Source organism: Oncorhynchus kisutch, linkage group LG5 (assembly GCF_002021735.2).
Source record: "Oncorhynchus kisutch isolate 150728-3 linkage group LG5, Okis_V2, whole genome shotgun sequence".
In the NCBI taxonomy this organism is placed as follows: domain Eukaryota; kingdom Metazoa; phylum Chordata; class Actinopteri; order Salmoniformes; family Salmonidae; genus Oncorhynchus; species Oncorhynchus kisutch.
In genome coordinates, this window is record NC_034178.2 from 18,098,358 (window position 1) to 18,116,879 (window position 18,522).

Genomic DNA, 18,522 nt, shown 5'->3' on the forward strand with positions numbered 1-18,522 from the left:
GGGGTAAACTATTTAATCCATTTTAGAATAAGGCTGTAACGTAATAAAATGTGGAAAAAGTCAAGGGATCTGAATACTTCCCAAAAGCACTGTAGGTTTTCAAATGTTTTCCCTAAAATAATGGTTAAATTAAAAAAAGTCTAATAACGGCAGTCAAGCATCCAAGCTAAAATGAGAGAACAGCTCACTGACTAATTTTACTCACCTTTGCTGAGCTGGTTAGTCTATTTTCATGTTATCAAGAGGGTTAGTGACTAACTTAATGGCAACATTTCAATTAGTTTTATTTAAGCCAATATTTACTGGAACCTGTCATATCAACAGGCACAACTTTTCGTTCTTAAATTCATCAATTATTCTTTGCTCTGACACTCTCAAACCAGAGTGCTCTGAACTCAAGTAGATTACCAGATTGAATTTACGAATGCCCTGTAGACACTGGTATAGTGCTGTATATGACATCTCCTCGAAACCTGGTTCAAACTAGCTGTGTTAAAAGACAAAACACAAAGCAGAGACCACGGTTTGCTTCTCACCCTCCCTTTACCTGCACATTTAACTCCCTGAGCGATGAGGCCCCACATGAAGTTGGCACAATATTCACACCAGTGGGGTCCCCGGAAGGTGTGCACCTGCAGGGGCGAGGAAGAGAGGATGGAAAACATGGTAACTTTTTTTACTGGATGGAAGGATAGATGGACATACTAGTCTGGATCTCTACAGCCTGCGCACATGGAAGGAGCCAATTGGGAATTATCCCTGAGAGAGATAAGCAGCACTAGAAAGCAGACTGGCAGGCCTTAATGGGGGTTGGAGAGTGGTGGTGGTGGGAGTGTGTGTGTGTACCATGGTTGACAATGCCAGGATTATCACATATCTAAAAAGGGACTACATCAAACAAATGCCTAGTTCTGCCAGGTAATGGCTAGACCAATCAGAAATGCTCAACATGTATCTGTGAAAAGCATGGTGGACTCAGACCCCTTGTTTTAGATTGTTATTTTGGGAATGGGAACGTGGAGGATAGGCATCTTGTGCAAATGACAAGACAAACAACAAAATGAGAAAACCTAAATGACTGGTGTTATAGCAGTCTTGTTATTAAAAAGAATCTCACAAAACAAAATGTATTATTTTCACATGTTCTAGTAAAATTATATCTGGCTGAGATTATTTTAGGACAAGATGGTTGCTATGTTTGGCTGGTAAGAGGTGTGGTTGGCAAGATGCAGCTGGAGGGTCCCTAAGCGTCTGGCTGGACAGAATGGGATTAAGTGCTGTGTTCTGTCAGGTTCTGTCTCCATCTCCCAGTTTATATGAGCTACCCACGACAGGTCCGGTAGCCAGTCAGACTACACTATCAGTTGCTAAGGACTACTACAATCCCACCTCCTTCATGACTACTCAAAATGCTGCTCACTAGTCAGAAGCCGATCAGAATATAGATTTTTATCTTTTACAAACAGGCAATTCTCTCCCCCGTCATTCCAAAAATGTAAAATATGCCAATCAAACAACCTCAAATGTGATATAACAACCATTAAAAGGCAGTGAAAAAGAAAGAGCAGAAGAGGAAAAGTAAGAAGCGCCGAGCAGGCAGGTTCAGGTCTTACCTTGAAATTGTGGACCTTCTCATACTTGGTCGCGTGGTCGTTGTCCTTCAGGGTGGCTCGGCGGACCAGTGAGGTGAGCTGTGAATAGGCAAACAGTTTGAGAGGTTGCCAGAAGGTCGCAAGGGCTTCTGGGTCCCTGACCCCATCCTCACACCCAGGGCTGTGGCCATAATGTCCTTCTGCACCCCCATCCTTCTTAGCCTCGTGTACCAGAGACTTCTTCCCTTCCCTGACTATGGACAACTCCCTGGATGGTATGATGGGTGGGTAATAAAAGGGAAATTCCCCCAGTTCTCAGAACAGCTAATGTGATGCCTATGTGGAAGACTGACAAAACTCACAGAGATCAACTCGGAGCAGCTCAGCGCAAGCCTGTACTCAGCACCGATGCTTGTATCGTTAAAATCAACGCATCAGGTAAACCAAAACAACCCAACGAAAGCAGTAGGTAAAATCCACTAAGAATCCAAAAGATCTGAAAGGGAAAAAATGAAGAAAAAAAAAGTGGTTAAGAGTATTCCTATAAAATTACAGTGCCACAGAATTGCATCCTTAATCCTGTGCTGATCAGGGTGTCTAAATGAGATTCCTCCTCAAAAGATCTGGCTTGACTGTGTGCATCGATGCAGATGAGGTGCGTTGCTAAGTTTATCCTCTCCATGTCGACACTGATACTGTCACTGGTGCACAGACAAAACCCAGAGTGAAGACAGCCATGGGGGGGGAAGCAAGAGAGAGAGCGAGCGAAAGCAGGTGGAGCATTGGGTAGTCACTGCTGGATTTAAATGTCACATTGAGAATAAGTCAATCAGAGAAAAGAACAGGCACGGCTTTATCAACAGTGCTATAGTATATTCCTATTACCCCACAGGCAGAGGGAGAGAGAGCTCAATCCTACAATACAGCTTAATGTCACTGTAGCTCCAGGGTTGAGAGACTAGCTTTCAGATTAATGCTCATAAAAACACATACAGAAGAAAATAAAAAATCATTACAATTCCCAAAATGTTAGGATATGGCGCAATTGATTTCACTTTCAGACAACTTAGTCCTACATGGTTGTAACTTCCAGAGTAAAAAAAAAAACTATATAGGATCTGTATGTTTTCAAAACAGCTATTTACAAAAATTATAGTACACATTACTTAAATACAGTGCATTCGGAAAGTATTCAAACCCCTTGACTTTTTCCACTTTGTTACGTTACAACCGTATTATAAAATTGATTCAATCATTTTCCCCCCCTCATCAATCTACACACAATACCACATAATGACAAAGAAAAACAGATGACATTTTTGCAACTGCATAAAATAAAATAAATATTTTTAAAAAATAACATTTTCATAAGTATTCAGACCCTTTACTTTGTTGAAGCACCTTTGGCAGCGATTACAGCCTCAAGTCTTCTTGGGTGTGACGTTATACAGGTGTGCCAAGCTTGTTTGTGGAGTTACTCTCATTCTTCTCTGCAGAGGCTCTCAAGCTCTGTCAGGTTGGGGCGGCAGGGTAGCCTAGTGGTTAGAGCGTTGGACTAGTAACCGGAAGGTTGCAAGTTCAAACCCCCGAGCTGACAAGGTACAAATCTGCCGTTCTGCCCCTGAACAGGCAGTTAACCCACTGTTCCTAGGCCGTCATTGAAAATAAGAATTTGTTCTTAACTGACTTGCCTGGTTAAATAAAGGTAAAATAAAATAAAAAATAAAAGGTTGGATGGGGAGCGTCGCTGCACAGCTATTTTCAGGTCTCTCCAGAGACCTTTGATCAAGTCCAGGCTCTGGGTAGGCAAATTTGGAGGAAACCAGGCACCAACCCTACGGTGAAGCATGGTGGCGGCAGCATCATGCTGTGGGGATGTTTTTCAGAGGCAGGTACTGGGAGACTAGTCAGGATCGAGGGAAAGATGAACGGAGGGGAATACAGAGATCCTTTATGAAGAGCGCTCAGAGCCTCCGACTGGGGCAAAGGTTCACCTTTGCCACTCAAGGACATTCAGAGACTTGTCCCGAAGCCACTCATGTGCTGTCTTGGCTGGGTGCTAAGCGTCGTTGACCTGTTGGAAGGTGAACCTTTGCCCCAGTCGGAGGCTCTGAGCGCTCTTCATAAAGGATCTCTGTATTCCCCTCCGTTCATCTTTCCCTCGATCCTGACTAGTCTCCCAGTACCTGCCTCTGAAAAACATCCCCACAGCATGATGCTGCCGCCACCATGCTTCACCGTAGGGTTGGTGCCTGGTTTCCTCCAGATGTGATGCTTGGCATTCAGGCCAAAGAATTCAATCTTGGTTTCATCCTTTAGGTGCCTTTTGGCAAACTCCAAGCGGGCTGTCATGTGCCTTTTACTGAGGTGGTTGTCCTTCTGGAAGGTTATCCCATCTCTACAGAGGCCCTTCTCCCCTGGTTGCTTAGTTTGGCCAGCCAGCCAGCTCTAGGAAGAATCTTGGTGGTTCCAAACTTCTTAAATTCAAGAATAATGGAGGCCACTGTGTTTTTGGGGACCTTCAATGCTGCAGACACTTTTTGGTACCCTTCCCCAGATCTGTGCCTTGACACAATCCTTTCTCGGACCTCGACAGAGAATTCCTTCGAACTCATGGCTTGGTTTTTGCTCTGACATGCACGGTCAACTGTGGGACCTTATATAGACAGAAGTGTGCCTTTCCAAATCATGTCCAATCACTAGAATTGACAACAGGCGGACTCTAATCAAGCTGTAGAAACATCAAGGATGATGAATGGAAACAAGATACACCTGAGCTCAATTTTGAGTCTCATAGCAAAGGGTCTGAATAGTTATGTAACGAAGGTATTTCGTTTTTTTTATTTGTAATACATTTGCAAAATGCTGTAACGTAACAAAATGTGTAAAAATCAATTGGTCTGAATACTTTCCGAATGTACTGTAAGCTGGAAGAGTGCATGATTGTGGATAGATCCAAGTAGCAGAAAATGGGGTACAGATCATGATTGTAGAAGCTGGTCTCTGCCTGCAGCTCAGGACTGTTAACAATATGTACCGAACATAAAGGGATAGATAACAGCAGCCATCGGACTTAAAATCAGGCCCAGACTTGCCTGAGGTTCACAGAGGCTCTGAGAAATGGAAAGATTTCTCCCTCTCACCTTTTATCGTTACTTCTAAATTTGCCCGATTTCATCTTACCCTCACACTCTCTGCATCTCCCTCTCACCACCACCATCTTGAACCCTCTGTGTGTGTAGCACTCTCTTGGTGGTGAGGTCCAAAAGTATTTGGGCAGTGACATTTGTTGTTGTTTTGGCTCTGTACTCCAGTACTTTCTATCATTTTAAATCCTATGACTATGGAGGTTAATAAGGTGAAGGAATTTTCATCCATAGAAATTACATAGAAATATAAATTACAGCACTTTTGGTACATAGCCCATTTTAGGAAACCAAAAGTAGTTGGACAAATTCACTTCTTTGAGTAGTCAAAAGCTTCATATTTGGTCCCATAATTCCTAGCATGCAATGACAATAACAACAAGCTTGTGACATTACAAACTTCTTGGATGCATTTGCAGTTTGTTTTGGTTGATTTTCTGATTATTTTGTGCCCAAGAGAAATTTATGGTAAATTATGTACTGTGTCATTTGAGTCACTTTTATTGTAAATAAGAATAGAATATGTTTCTGAACACTTATGCATTAATGTGGATGCTACCATGATTATGGATAATCCTGAATGAATTGTGAAAAATGACGATTGAGAAAGTTTGAGGCGTAAATATCATACCCCCAAGAAATGCCATTAGCAACAATAGGAGAGGTTTGCATTTTTGGGGGGGAATGATATTTATGCCTCCAACTTGCTCACTCATCAATATTCATTCAAGATTATCTGTAATCATGGTAGCATCTATATTAACGCAGAAGTGTTCAGAAACATTCTTTCCTTATTTACAATAAAAGTGACTCCAAAATGACAATACATTATTTAGCATTCATTTCTATTGGGCCCAAAACCTAAAAACAAGCCCCCCAAAAACTGCAAATGCATCCAACAAGAGACACAAGATTGATTGTGTGCTAGAAATATGGTACAAAATAGTAAACTTTTGAATACACAAGTGAATTTGTCCAAATACTTTTGGTTCCCTAAAATGGGGGAGGTGGGGAGGGGGCACATACTTAAAAGTGGATGAAAATATGATATGGATGAAAATACCATCAAATTCAAGTTGACAGTATTGACTTTAACCAGTCATTGTATAATAAAAAAAAATCCAAAGTGCTGGAGTACAGAGCCAAAATCACAAAAAAAAGTCACTAAATACGTTGACCCCACTCTATAAAAAGCACTAACAATCATGATTAGACGGTCTTTCCTGAAGGGAAAATGCAGAAAGGATATTGAGTGATCTTGATAGTGTCCTCTGTATACATAGCCTGTTAAAGCTACCATGGGACAGAAAAATACTGCCAAGATTGATCGTGTATCAGAAGAGAGGCCACTAGTACACACCATAGCAACTCAAGGAGTGAGTGGTGTTATTATTCTCAATAAAATCACCTTTAATTCGCGCCTCCCGAGTGGCGCAGCGGTCTAAGGCGCTGCATCGCAGTGCTAGAGGCTTTACTACAGACCCGGGTTCATGCTGTGGCTGGCAGTCCCATAGGACTGCACATAATTGGCCCAGCATCGTCCGGTGAGGCTTTAATTGGCTCATCGTGCTCTAGCGACTCCTTGGTGCAGCTGGCTGGCGGGTCATGTTTCGGGGGACGCATGACTCCACCTTATCAGTCTGTATTGAGGGGTTGCCGGGTCGATTATGTCCACACTCTTCAAAAAGAGCCTGCATTGGGATGATTATAGGCATTTAATTACATAGAGAGAGAAGAGTAGGAGGAGGGAGAAGAAGGCTGGGAGAGGTCAGCGAGTGAATGACCATTAGATAACTTCAGTGGTGTAAAACAAAACAAAAAAAGTATTGCATACATCCATTTGAGGCTGAATCATGAGATGAGGCATCTATATGCAGACCACGACAGTCCAACAGTAGGCATTTAGCCTACTGCCATTATTTTATAGTATTTTATAGTAAGAAGAATATAATTGAACTTAGCTGAATAAAATAGAAAGGATATTTCCCCCATTCTGGAGCGAGAGTGCGCATATGATCATTTGAAACTGGTCCTATACCCTAGGTTAGTTATTTAGCAACTTTAGTTGTGAATGATACAAATATTAGAAAAACAAAAGAATATGGATACCTGCTCATCGAATATCTCATTCCAAAATCATGGGCATTTAAATTTGGTCAAATGGACCAAGGAGTGTGCCTGTCTGCACGTAAGTAAAACATAAAATTGTGCCATCTAGTTTGCTTAATATAGGAATTTGATGTGATGTGTAAGTGCACATGAGTATGAGGTGTGTGAGATTACTAGCTGACTGCTGGCGATGACTGTTCAACCATCTGAAGGCCAAGTAATAGAAGCAGTTTTTTTAGTCTCGGATTTAATGCACCTGTACTGTCTCCATCTGTCTGACAATAGACGAGTGAACAGTCTGTGGCTCACCTGGCTGATGATCCTCTTGGTCTTCCTTTGACACCGGGTGCTGTAGTCCTGGAGGGCAGGCAGCATGGCCCCAGTGATGCATAGGGCTGTCCACACCTACCCTTTGGACAGTCATGCAGTTGAGGACGGAGCAGTTGCCAGACAAGGCGGTGATGCAGCCTGACATAATGCTCTCAATGCTGCCTCTCCAGAAGTTTGTTAGGGTCTTGGGGGCCATGCAGATTTTCTTCAGCTACCTGAGGTTTTAGAAGTGCTGTTGCACCTTCACCACAATGTTGGTGTGGGGAGACAATTTCAGGTCCTCTATGATGTGCACGCCAATTAACTAGAAGCTTTTGAACCTATCCACTGCGGCTCCATCGTCTCCCACAATAAGCTCATTTGTTTTGTTGAGGGAGAGGTTATTTTCCTAGCACCACTCAATCCCTGTAAGCTGTCTTGTGGTTGTTGGTAATCAGGCCTACCACTGTCAAGTATTCAACAAACTTGATGATCGAGTTGCCACACAGTCAGGGGTGAATTTATATTTAATATGCATCCCTAATTAAGCTGGTGTACTCTTCATGGGGTCCAGAAAAATTTAATTCAGTTAGACTACTGCTCAGCTTTTAACACCAAACAGCATAGGTATTTTTCTTGTCCAGGTGGGATAGGGCAGTGTGCAGTCCAACGCCGACTGCGTCGTCCTTAGAAGTGTTGGGGCGGTATGCAAATTGTAGTCTGTCAAGGGTGTCGGGTAAGGTGGAGGTGATATGGTCCTTGACTAGCCTTTCAAAGCACCTCATGATGACAAAAGTGAGCGCTACGGGGCGATAGTAATTTAGTGCAGTTGCCTTGGCTTGCTTGGGACTGGGATGGTGAGAGGTTGAAAATGTCCGTTAACACTCCAGCCAGTTGGTCTGTGCATGCTCTGAGGACACAGCTTGGTATGCCATCTGGGCTGGCAGCCTTGCGAGTGTTAACATGCTTGAAGATCCTACTCACGTCACCTACAGAGATTGGGAGCCCGCAGTCCTCATAAGCAGTGGAGGCATATGTCAGTGGGTCAGTGTCGTTTTCCTCGAAACAGGCAAAAAAATGTGTTAACGGGTCTGGAAGTGAGGCATCAGTGTCCGCAACGTGGCTGGTTTTCCCTTTACAAAATCGGTGATTGTTTTAAGTCCCTGCCACATGAGTCTCGTGTCAGAGCAGTTGAACTGCAACTTCACTTAAGTCCCTGTAATGTCTTTCTGCCTCTGTCTATATTCGCCTCTGTTTCCAGTCCCTTTACCGTGGTTAAATGCGGTGGTTCACACTTTCAGTTTTGTGGGAATGCTGCCATCTATCCACCGTTTAGTTTGTGTATGTCCTAATGTCCTTAAATGTATTTTGTGAAAGTCACAGAGTACAGAAGGGGGCTGAGTACACACACCTCGGAATATGCTGTTTCCATTTTGTCCACACCCATGCTTATATCCCACCTGCTTTAGAAGTTCAGGACAAGAAAGTGTGGGCTTTCGAATTAATAACACTCAAATGTAAAATCATTAAAACTAAATATAGATTTATATCAGCCTAATTGAGGTGTAGATCACATCACACATTCCAGTGTTCAAACGTGTAACAGCTGCATGAGATTTGTTTAAAAAAATAAAAAATAAAAACACCTGAAGTAACTATATTTTAAGAATGTGAAAATGTCAGAATAATAGCAAAGAGCTTTAATTTCAGTTCTGCCCACAAATGTTCTATAGGATTGCGGTCAGGGCTGTGTGATGGCCACCTTGACTTTGTCGTCCTTAAGCAATTTTTCCACAGCTTTGGAAGTATGCTTGGGGTCATTGTCTATTTGGAAAACAAGCTTTAACTTCCTGACTGATGATATTGCTTCAATTATATCCACATCATTTTCCTTGATGAAGCCATCTATTTTGTGAAGTGCACCAGTCCCTCCTGCAACAAAGCACCCCCACAACATGCTGCTGCCACTCCCATGCTTCACGGTTAGGATGGTGTTCTTCGGCCTGCCAGCTCCCCCATTTTCCTACCAAACATAACACTGTCATTACGGTCAAACAGTTATATTTTTGTTTCATCAGACCAGAGGACATTTCTCCAAAAAGTACGATCTTTGTCCCCATGTGCAGTTGCAAACTGTAGACTGGCTTTTTTTTAATGGCGTTTTTGGAGAAGTGGCTTCTTCCTTGCTAAGCGGCATTTCAGGTTATGTTGATATAGGACTCGTTTTACTGTGGAAATAGATACTTTTGTACCCGTTTCCTCCAGCATCTTCACAAGGTCCTTTGCTGTTGTTCTGGGATTGATTTGCACTTTCCTCACCAAAGTAAATTAATCTCCTTCCTGAGCGGTATGGCGCCTGTGTGGTCCCATGGAGTTTGCATACTATTGTTTGTACAGATGAACGTGGTAACTTCAGGCATTTGGAAATTGCTTCCAAGGATGAACCAGACTTGGAGGTCTACAATAATTTGTCTGAGGTCTTGGCTGATTTCTTTTGATTTTCCCATGATGTCAAGCAAAGAGGCACGGAGTTTGAAGGTAGGGCTTGAAATACATCCACTGGTACACCTCCAATTGACTCAAATGAGGTCAATTAGCCTATCAAAGGCTTCTAAAGCCATGACATCTTTTTTTGTATGTAAACCTCTGACCCACTGGAATTGTGGTACAGTGAATTATAAGTGAAATAATCTGTGTAAACAATTGTTGGAAAAATGACGTGTCATGCACAAAGTAGATGTCCTAACCGACTTGCCAAAACTATAGTTCGTTAACAAGACGTGTGGAGTGGTTGAAAAACCAGTTTTAATGACTCCAACCTAAGTGTCTGTCTGTATATATATATATATATACATACATACACGAAAAAAATATAAAACATAACATGTGAAATGTTGGACTCATGAGCTGAAATTTCAAACACAAAAAGCTTATTTCTCAAATTTTGTGCACAGATTTTTTTTACATCTTTGTTACTGAGCATTTTTCCTTTGCCAAGATAACCCATCCACCTGACAGGTGTGACATATCAAGAAGCTGATTAAACAGCATGATCATTACACATCTAAAGTTTTGAGGAGAGAGGGGATTGGTATGCTGACTGTAGCAATATTCACCAGAGCTTTTGCCAAAGAATTACGATCAGGGGTTCACTGATGTCAACGCTTCCCCATGGTGGCGGTGGGGTTATGGTATTAGCAACGGACGATGAACACAATTGCATTTTATCGATGGCATCTTGAATGCACAGAAATACCGTGATGAGATCCTGATTGTGCCATTCATCCGCCACCATCACCTCATGTTTCAGTATAATAATGCATAGCCCCATGTTGCAAGGATCTTCACACAATTCCTGAAAGCTGAAAATGTCCCAGTTCTTCCATGGTCTGCATACTCAGACGTCATCCATTGAGCATGTTTGGGTTGCTCTGGATCGATGAGTACGTCAGCGTGTTCCAGTTCCCGACAAAACTTCGCACAGCCATTGAAGAGGAGTGGGATAACATTCCACAGGTCACGATCAACTCTTTGTGAAGGAGATGTCTCATGCAGCGCAACACAAGTGGTGGTCACACCAGATACTGACTGGTTTTCTGATCCACGCCCCTACCTTTTTTTTTTTAAGACATCTGTGATATCCATGGATTAGGGACTGGCCACCCCACATAGCCTGGTTCCTCTCTAGGTTTCTTCCTAGGTTTTGGCCTTTCTAGGGAGTTTTTCCTAGCCACCGTGCTTCTACACCTGCATTGCTTGCTGTTTGTGGTTTTAGGCTGGGCTTCTGTACAGCACTTTGAGATATCAGCTGATGTACGATGTACGATGTAAATTTGATTTGATTTGACTAATTTATTTGAATTCTCCTTATATGAACTGTAAAACTGAAATTGTTGCATTTATATTTTTGTTCAGTATAATTGCCCCCTTACACTCAAATCAAATTTATTTATATAGCCCTTCGTACATCAGCTGATATCTCAAAGTGCTGTACAGAAACCCAGCCTAAAACCCCAAACAGCAAGCAATGCAGGTGTAGAAGCACGGTGGCTAGGAAAAACTCCCTAGAAAGGCCAATACCTAGGAAGAAACCTAGAGAGGAACCAGGCTATGTGGGGTGGCCAGTCCTCTTCTGGCTGTGCCGGGTGGAGATTATAACAGAACATGGCCAAGATGTTCAATGTTCATAAATGACCAGCATGGTCGAATAATAATAAGGCAGAACAGTTGAAACTAGAGCAGCAGCACAGTCAGGTGGAAGTTGAAACTGGAGCAGCAGCATGGCCAGGTAGACTGGGGACAGCAAGGAGTCATCATGTCAGGTAGTCCTGGGGCATGGTCCTAGGGCTCAGGTCAGTTGAAACTGGAACAGCAGCATCACTCAACTGATTGTGCCACCTATAGCAACAATGACTAACCAAATCCTTCCTGTAGGAGATGATCAGTCTCTCACATCGCTTTGGAGGAATTTTGGCCAACTCCTGCATCCAGGACTGCTTTAACTCAGCGACATTTGTGGGTTTTCAATGATGAACTGCTCGTTTCAAGTCCTGCCACAATATCGCAATTGGGATTAGATCTCCACTTTGACTAGGCCATTCCAAAACTTAAAATGTGTTACTTTTAACCATTTTCATGTATACTTGATTGTATGTTTTGGATCATTGCCTTGCTGCATGACCCAGCTGTGCCTCAGATTCAGTTCACAGACTGAGGCCCTAACATTCTCCTGCAGAATTCTCTGATACAGAGGATAATTCATGATGTCTATTACGGCAAGTCGTCCAAGTGCTGAGGCAGCAAAGCAACCCCAAACTGTCACACTACCACAACCATACTTGACCGTTTGTATAAGATTCTTACTGTGGAATGCAGTGTTGGTTTGCGCCAGGGATAAATAGGGCCCATTTCACCACTTTTGACTCCTGTCCATAGAACATTCTTCCAAGAGTTTTGATGATCATCCAGGTGCTTTTTTAGCAAAATGTAGTAAATTTTTTGTTCAGTTTGTGTGTACATGCAGTGCATTCGGAAAGTATTCAGACCCCTTGACTTTTTCCACATCTCGTTACGTTAGCCTTATTCTAAAATTGATTCGTTTTTTCCTCAATCTACACACAATACCCCATAATGACAAAGCAAAAAAAGGTTTAAACATTTTTGCTAATTTATTTTAAAAAGTCCAACGGAGTTTTGAGTGTCCTTTAGGTGCCTTTTGGCAAACTCCAAGTGGCGGTTATGTGCCTTTTACTAAGGAGTGGCTTCTGTCTGGGCACTACCATAAAGGACTGACTGGTGGAGTGCTGCAGAGATGGTTGTCATTCTGAAAGGTTCCATCTCCACGGAAGAATTCTGGAGCACAGGCAGATTGACCATCTGGTTCTTGGTCACCTGACCAAGGCCCTTCTCCCCCAATTGCTCAGTTTGGCCAGCTCTAGGAAGTGTCTTAATGGTTCCAAACGTACTCCATTTAAGCATAAAGGATGCCAATGTGTTCTTGGGGACCTTCAATGTTGTAGACAATTTTTGATACTCTTCCCCAGATCTGTGCCTCGACACAATCCTGTCTCGGTGCCCTACGGACAATTACTTCGACCTCATGGCATGGTTTTTGCTCTGACATGCACGGTCAACTGTGGGACCTTATTTAGACCGGAGTGAGCCTTTCCAAATAATGTAACCAGTTGAATGTATCTACAGGTGGACTCCAAGTTGTCAAGGATGATGAATGGAAACAGGATGCACCTGAACTCAATTGAGTCTCAGCAAAGTGTCTGAATACTTATGTAAAAAGGTATGTTTTTTTAAAAATATTAACACATTTGCAAATAAATAAATAAAAACCTGTTTTTACATTTTCATATTGTGGTATTGTGTGTAGATTGATGAGGGGGAAAAAATGATTTAATCAATTTTAGAATAAGGCTGTAAAGTAACAAAATGTGGAAAAAGTCAAGGGGTCTGAATATTCTCAGAACGCACTGTACACACCCACACGCCAGCAAATCCAGGTTCCATGAATCACAAAACGACAAAGTTCAGTTCAATAGTATGAAGTGTTAAAAACAGATCTCAGGATGCATCTAAAAAAATTCTGGCTATCTTCTTTTGGTGAGCAACAAGAGCAGTGCTACCAACTTTCTGCACATTAGAATAGTAGAGCTGGAATTTCTTGACATGGAAAACATTCACTTCTGCCTGGTTTTCACATTGCATTCATTTCAGCTCCATTTGTTTCCTTTTCCAGTACAGTAAAAGGCTGACATTTTTAGGACAGTGAGAGAGTGTTCCTTACCCCTTTCTCCTCGTCACCCAGCTCTCCTTGTGGCGCAGGCCCATCAGGAACCTCCTGGCACACAGGAAAGTGTTTCTTCAGCGTGGGCTCCTTGTTGAGTGTTGTGTAGCCAATGTGCTCATAGATTGGGTTGATTGTCATCTTAGCGATGTACTCTGCTGCCTTGGTCTCGATGTAGAGCGTGATCAGCCCATCTGTCACAAGGTCATGGATGGACTCAAAGCGCTTCTCCCCAACAAAGTGTTTCCCATCACGGTAGAGGCGGAAGTTCCTGGTTTGATTTCCAAAGCTGGGTTCAGGATATAGGGGGGAAAGAAGAAAAGTGAAGGGGGAGGGAAATCAGTGAGAATCAGTTTCTATGGGTAGGAGAGTTTTTACATCGTCTCAAGTGGGACGCATAAGGAGGAGGCCGTACAGCTGGGGGGGGGGGGGGGGGGGGGGGGACTAGGATGAAGAGCTGACCTTAAAAGCATTAAAAAAAATAAAAAAAATTGCCTGCCTCTCCTTCCTCGTACCCTGGATCAGTGGAAAACCAAATTAAATAATTTTCGCAAAAGTGCTAAAAAAGGTTTTTATATCCAGTAATGACTGCTAGATCAAATAATTTCTTTCCTGCACATAGTGGTTATAAATAATGGTGACCTTTATTAGAGCTGATCAATACATTAAGTGTATAGTGAATGCTAACAAAATTCCTCATCTCACAGGAAAAAGGCCTCTCAGATGTGCATGCTCCAAAAGCGCCAACCATTACACTCTGTACGGACAGCAAATCCAAATCACTGTGCACAACATGAGCCAGAACAATGCAAGGAATTCTTCATCATTGGGTAGATGCAAGATAGCAATATTTCAACCTCATCTGTCAATGAGAAATAAAAGGGAGATAGTTGGCAAAGAGAAGAAAGTGTTCCTGTGTGAAAAGAAAAACACAAACCAGCACAAATAACTCAGGAGACATCCTAAACTAACTAGCTAAGAATCCTTACACCAATACTAATCAGACGCAAAGTTCATTACCTAACCCTTCCAAATTGAGATCCAAGGATGCCCATTGTTGGACAACCATTTTCCAGCCATCCTTACAAAAGGTGATTATATTTATGGAGAATTATAGCGAAGAATCAGCAGAGGTGAGACACTTAAGCAGAGAGAAAAGAAATACTTCTGTTTTTTCTCTCAGATATACAGGAGGAAGAAATGCAGTTTATTTGCATTTCAAAACCTCATTGCTTGTTTGGAAAACAATGAATTTTCACATGAGAATTTCAAAACGCTGGCCTAGTTTTAAAAACACAAAATCAGAGCCAAAAACATTCATCACCTCTGCCGATCTGCTTTAACGAGACCAAATGAGATATGGGACAGAAAGGGTTTGAGGGAAGCCTCAGACTGGGGGATTATGAAAAAAATAAACACTTGGCAGCCCTCTCACTGGCAGAGCCCAGACCTGGGAATACACTGTGCATTAGATTTACCACGCTAACGACATCTGCGACAGAGGAAGGTATACTCCTCTGTCGCAGAGGCAAACACATAAGCGAAGCAATGCACAGAGTGGCAGATTGACACTAGAAGCACAACTTGGCTGACCTCAATAAATACAAGAAATCAACATTTTCATCACAGCAGCTTCAAGGAAAATGATCTGGATAAATAATTACATTTAGTCAGGCCCCAGTGCATAGGCAATACAGCACTTGACAGCTGATCAATGCTGCTCATACAACCTGTTCTCCCAATGGAATTACATTTGAACTTTCAAGATAAAGAACACACACACACACACACACACACACACACTTTTTAGAACATTCTGTACTAGAAAACTCCCCTACATCATTCAATGTTTATTTTCCTGGTGATTCATATCATCAGTGTAGGACAAAAACTGACTCTTCCTTGCTAATGTTCTTAATGACCAAAGTAAGAATATGACGTTAATGTGTGTGAGCTCTTTAAATCCATCTATGGAGTTTGATGTAGTTTTAGTTTGCTGTTTATGGGTTGTAACAGAGACACATAAAGCTCTCCCTCGCCCTCCATTTGGAAAATCTGACCATCATTCTTTCCTCCTGAGTCCTGCTTACAAGCAAAAACTGAAGAAGCAGGAAGTACCAGTGACTCGCTCAATACACTACAGAACTGTTTTGCTATCACAGACAGGAATATGTTTCGGGATTCATCCAATGACATTGAGGAATATATCACCTCAGTCACCGGCTTCATCAATAAGTGCCTCGACGACATCATCCCCACAGTGACCGTACGTAAATATCCCAACCAGAAGCCATGTATTACAGGCAACAGCTGCATCGAGCTAAAGGCTAGAGCTGCCGCCTTAAGGAGTGGGACACTAATCTGGACGCTTATAAGAAATCCCGCTACGCCCTTAGACGAACCATCTAACAGCCAGAGTGGATTAAGATTGAATTCTACTAGACTGGTTCTGACGCTCATCAGATGATGTGGCAGGGCTTGAAGACTACAAAGGGAAACACAGCCGTGAGCTGCCCAGTGACGCGAGCCTACCAGACGAGCTAAAGGCCTTTCATGCTTGCATCAAGGCAAGCAACACTGAAGCATGCATAAGAGCACCAGCTGTTCCAGACGACTGTCTGGGTAGACAATGTGAACAAGACCTTTAAACAGGTCAACACTCGCAAAGCCACAGGGCCAGACCGATTACCAGGACATATACTCAAAGCATGTGCAGAGCAACTGGCAAGTGTCTTCACTGACATTTTCAACCTCTCCCTGACATAGTCTGTAATACCTACAGTGCCTTGCAAAAGTATTCGGCCCCCTTGAACTTTGCGACCTTTTGCCACATTTCAGGCTTCAAACAAAGATATAAAACTATTTTTTTTTGAAGAATCAACAACAAGTGGGACACAATCATGAAGTGGAACGACATTTATTGGATATTTCAAACTTTTTTTAACAAATCAAAAACTGAAAAATTGGGCGTGCAAAATTATTCAGCCCCTTTACTTTCAGTGCAGCAAACTCTCTCCTGAAGTTCAGTGAGGATCTCTGAATGATACAATGTTGACCTAAATGACTAATGATGATAAATACAATCCACCTGTGTGTAATCAAGTCTCCGTATAAATGCACCTGCACTGTGATCGTCTCAGAGGTCCGTTAAAAGCGCAGAGAGCATCATGAAGAACAAGGAACACACCAGGCAGGGCCGAGATACTTTCGCAAGGCACTGTACATGTTTCAAGCAGACCACCATAGTCCCTGTGCCCAAGGAAGCGAAGGTAACCTGCTTAAGTGATTACCGCCCCATAGCACTCATGTCGGTAGCCATGAAGTGCTTTGAAAGGCTGGTCATGGCTCACATCAACAGCATCATTCCGGTGTTTATTTATTTATTTTTTATTTAACCTTTATTTAACCAGGTAGGCAAGTTGAGAAAAATGTCTCATTTACAATTGCGACCTGGCCAAGATAAAGCAAAGCAGTTCAACACATACAACGACAGAGTTACACATGGAGTAAAACAAACATACAGTCAATAATACAGTATAAACAAGTCTATATACGATGTGAGCAAATGAGGTGAGATAAGGGAGGTAAAGGCAAAAAAAAGGCCATGGTGGCAAAGTAAATACAATATAGCAAGTAAAACACTGGAATGGTAGATTTGCAGTGAAAGAATGTGCAAAGTAGAAATAAAATAACGGGGTGCAAAGGAGCTAAATAAATACAGTAGGGAAAGAGGTAGTTGTTTGGCAAGCTTGGCAAGGGCTGACAACCAACTGCCGGATTGACAGCTAACACCCGGTCATAAACTTAAACAGGAGAACTCTCTCACATGCTCTTTAGTATCAACCAAAGGAATGTCTTTGTTCACAGAAACTTTTGCCCGCCCAAAACTCGTAACATCCAAAAAGTGATAATGAAACAATATTTCTAACACAACAATGTGGGAAGTGGTCAGTGGGGCGATGTAGAAAACAAATGTCATATCCACATCACCAATGAACTATCATGGTCCAAACACACCAAGACAGTTGGGAAGAGGGCACGGCAACACCTTTTCCCCATCAGGAGACTGAAAATATTTGGCATGGGTCCCCAGATCCTCAAAAAGCTCTACAGCTGCACCATCGAGAGCATCCTGAGTGGTTGCATCACCGCCTGGTATGGCAACTGCTTGGCATCTGATGCTACATTAGGGTGCAACAGAGGGTAGTGTGTACGGCCCAGTACATCACAGGGGACAAGCTTCCTGCCATCCAGGATCTATATACTAGGCGGTATGTATCAGAGAAAAGGCCAAAAAAATTGTCAAAGACTCCAACCACCCAAGTCATTGACTGTTCTCTCTGCTACCACACGGCAAGCAGTACCGGAACTCCAAATCTAGGACCAAAAGGCTCCTTAACAATTTCTACCCCCAAGACATAAGACTGCTGAACAATTAATCAAATGGCCACCCGCACTATTTACATTGATGCCCACTCCCTCGCCCCAAATTCATATTACACTGCTGCTACTCGCTATGTATTATCTATGTATAGTCACTTTACCCCTACCTACATGTACAAATTACCTCGACTAACTTGTACCCCCACACATTGACTGGGTACCCCCTGTATATAGCCTCGCTATTGTTATTATAGTGTTACTTTTTATTATTTTCTACTTGGTAAATATTTTCTTAACCAACAATGTAGTCCAAGAAAGAGTTAAGGGCTTGTAGTAAGTAAGCATTTCACCTGTTGTACTTGGCGCATGTGAGTTTGACTTGATATGTAGGCGGTGTGTGTATGTGTGCAAGACTCTGCAAGCCTTGGAGTCACGAGTCTGAGCCGTCTTTGACATTTGTGAATGCGATATTCAATAATACACTACATGACCAACAGTGTGGACATACTCGAACATCTAATTCCAAAATAATTTTAATATGGAGTTGGTCCCCCCTTTACTGCTATAACAGCTTCCACTCTTCTGGGAAGGCTTTCTACTAGATGTTGGAACATTGCTGCGGGGACTTGCTTCCATTCAGCCACAAGAGCATTAGTGAGGTCGAGCACTGATTTAGGGCGATTAGGCC

At 42.5% G+C, this 18,522-nt stretch overlaps 1 protein-coding gene across 2 annotated transcripts in view; it reads right to left on the bottom strand.

The window, feature by feature from the left end:
* Nucleotides 1-18,522, bottom strand: part of LOC109890733 (N-chimaerin-like) — a 34,449-nt gene that overhangs the window by 7,059 nt on the left and 8,868 nt on the right. For both annotated transcript variants that reach the window (XM_020482742.2, XM_020482743.2), the window contains exons 7-9: nt 13,452-13,740; nt 1,614-1,691; nt 548-632 (exon numbers count right to left, since the gene is read on the bottom strand). In XM_020482742.2, coding sequence (XP_020338331.1) covers nt 548-632; nt 1,614-1,691; nt 13,452-13,740 — 452 coding nt within the window. The remainder of the gene's footprint in view (nt 1-547; nt 633-1,613; nt 1,692-13,451; nt 13,741-18,522) is intronic.